The following is a 1,338-nucleotide window of genomic DNA, read 5'->3' as shown; positions in this document are numbered from 1 at the left end:
CAAACCAAACCCCTCGCCTCCGCTTTGACCACCGCCGCGCCGCGCCACGCCGCGCCACCGTGAGAGAGGGAGACAGATGGATCCGGTGACGGCGGCGGCGGCGCATGGGGGTGGGCACCACCACCACCACCACCACTTCGGAGCGCCACCGGTGGCGGCGTTCCACCACCACCCGTTCCACCACGGCGGCGGGGCGCACTACCCGGCGGCGTTCCAGCAGTTTCAGGAGGAGCAGCAGCAGCTTGTGGCGGCGGCGGCGGCGGCTGGTGGGATGGCGAAGCAGGAGCTGGTGGATGAGAGCAACAACACCATCAACAGCGGCGGGAGCAACGGGAGCGGCGGGGAGGAGCAGAGGCAGCAGTCCGGGGAGGAGCAGCACCAGCAAGGGGCGGCGGCGCCGGTGGTGATCCGGCGTCCCAGGGGCCGCCCCGCCGGCTCCAAGAACAAGCCCAAGCCGCCGGTCATCATCACGCGCGACAGCGCCAGCGCGCTGCGGGCGCACGTCCTCGAGGTCGCCTCCGGGTGCGACCTCGTCGACAGCGTCGCCACGTTCGCGCGCCGCCGCCAGGTCGGTGTCTGCGTGCTCAGCGCCACCGGCGCCGTCACCAACGTCTCCGTCCGGCAGCCCGGCGCGGGCCCCGGCGCCGTCGTCAACCTCACCGGCCGCTTCGACATCCTCTCGCTCTCCGGCTCCTTCCTCCCGCCGCCGGCGCCTCCCTCCGCCACCGGCCTCACCGTCTACGTCTCCGGCGGCCAGGGGCAGGTCGTGGGCGGCACGGTCGCCGGACCGCTCATCGCCGTTGGCCCCGTCGTCATCATGGCCGCCTCGTTCGGGAACGCCGCCTACGAGCGCCTCCCGCTCGAGGACGACGAGCCGCCGCAGCACATGGCGGGCGGCGGCCAGTCCTCGCCGCCGCCGCCGCAGCTGCCATTACCACCACCCCAGCAGCCGATTCTTCAAGACCAGCTGCCACACAACCTGATGAACGGAATCCACCTCCCCGGCGACGCCGCCTACGGCTGGACCAGCGGCGGCGGCGGCGGCGGCCGCGCGGCGCCGTACTGATCAACATCGATCTCGCCGGAGAGAAAAAAAATGGAGGAGAAGGATCGGAGCGAGCCGTGCATGGTGTAGGATGAATTAAGCTAAGAGTTAATTTCTTCTTCCGCCTTTGCTAATCATGATGCTCTCGTGTTGTTTAATCTGTGGCAATCTGCTTAATTGCAAGCTCATCACTGCAATTAAGCAGCAGCTAAGGATGGTTGGATGGTTAAAACTAGTGCTCTGTTAGTGTTGATGTTAATTAATTAATTACTTTGTGTTCTTTTTACCTTTTA

The 1,338-nt window shown here is 66.5% G+C and overlaps 1 protein-coding gene across 1 annotated transcript; it reads left to right on the top strand.

Moving 5' to 3' along the window:
• LOC127775900 (AT-hook motif nuclear-localized protein 18-like) lies at positions 1-1,338 on the top strand. The gene has a single exon (XM_052302212.1). It carries the CDS (start codon positions 77-79, stop codon positions 1,064-1,066), a length of 990 nt encoding a protein of 329 aa, XP_052158172.1. The 5' UTR covers positions 1-76; the 3' UTR covers positions 1,067-1,338.

The sequence above is a fragment of the Oryza glaberrima genome, chromosome 6 (assembly GCF_000147395.1).
Source record: "Oryza glaberrima chromosome 6, OglaRS2, whole genome shotgun sequence".
Lineage (NCBI taxonomy): Eukaryota > Viridiplantae > Streptophyta > Magnoliopsida > Poales > Poaceae > Oryza > Oryza glaberrima.
This window is presented reverse-complemented; position numbering and strand designations above follow the sequence as displayed.

Coding starts and splice junctions, on each gene's coding strand:
- LOC127775900 (XM_052302212.1), top strand. CDS start 77: ATGGATCCGGTGACGGCGGCGGCGGCGCATGGGGGTGGGCACCACCAC.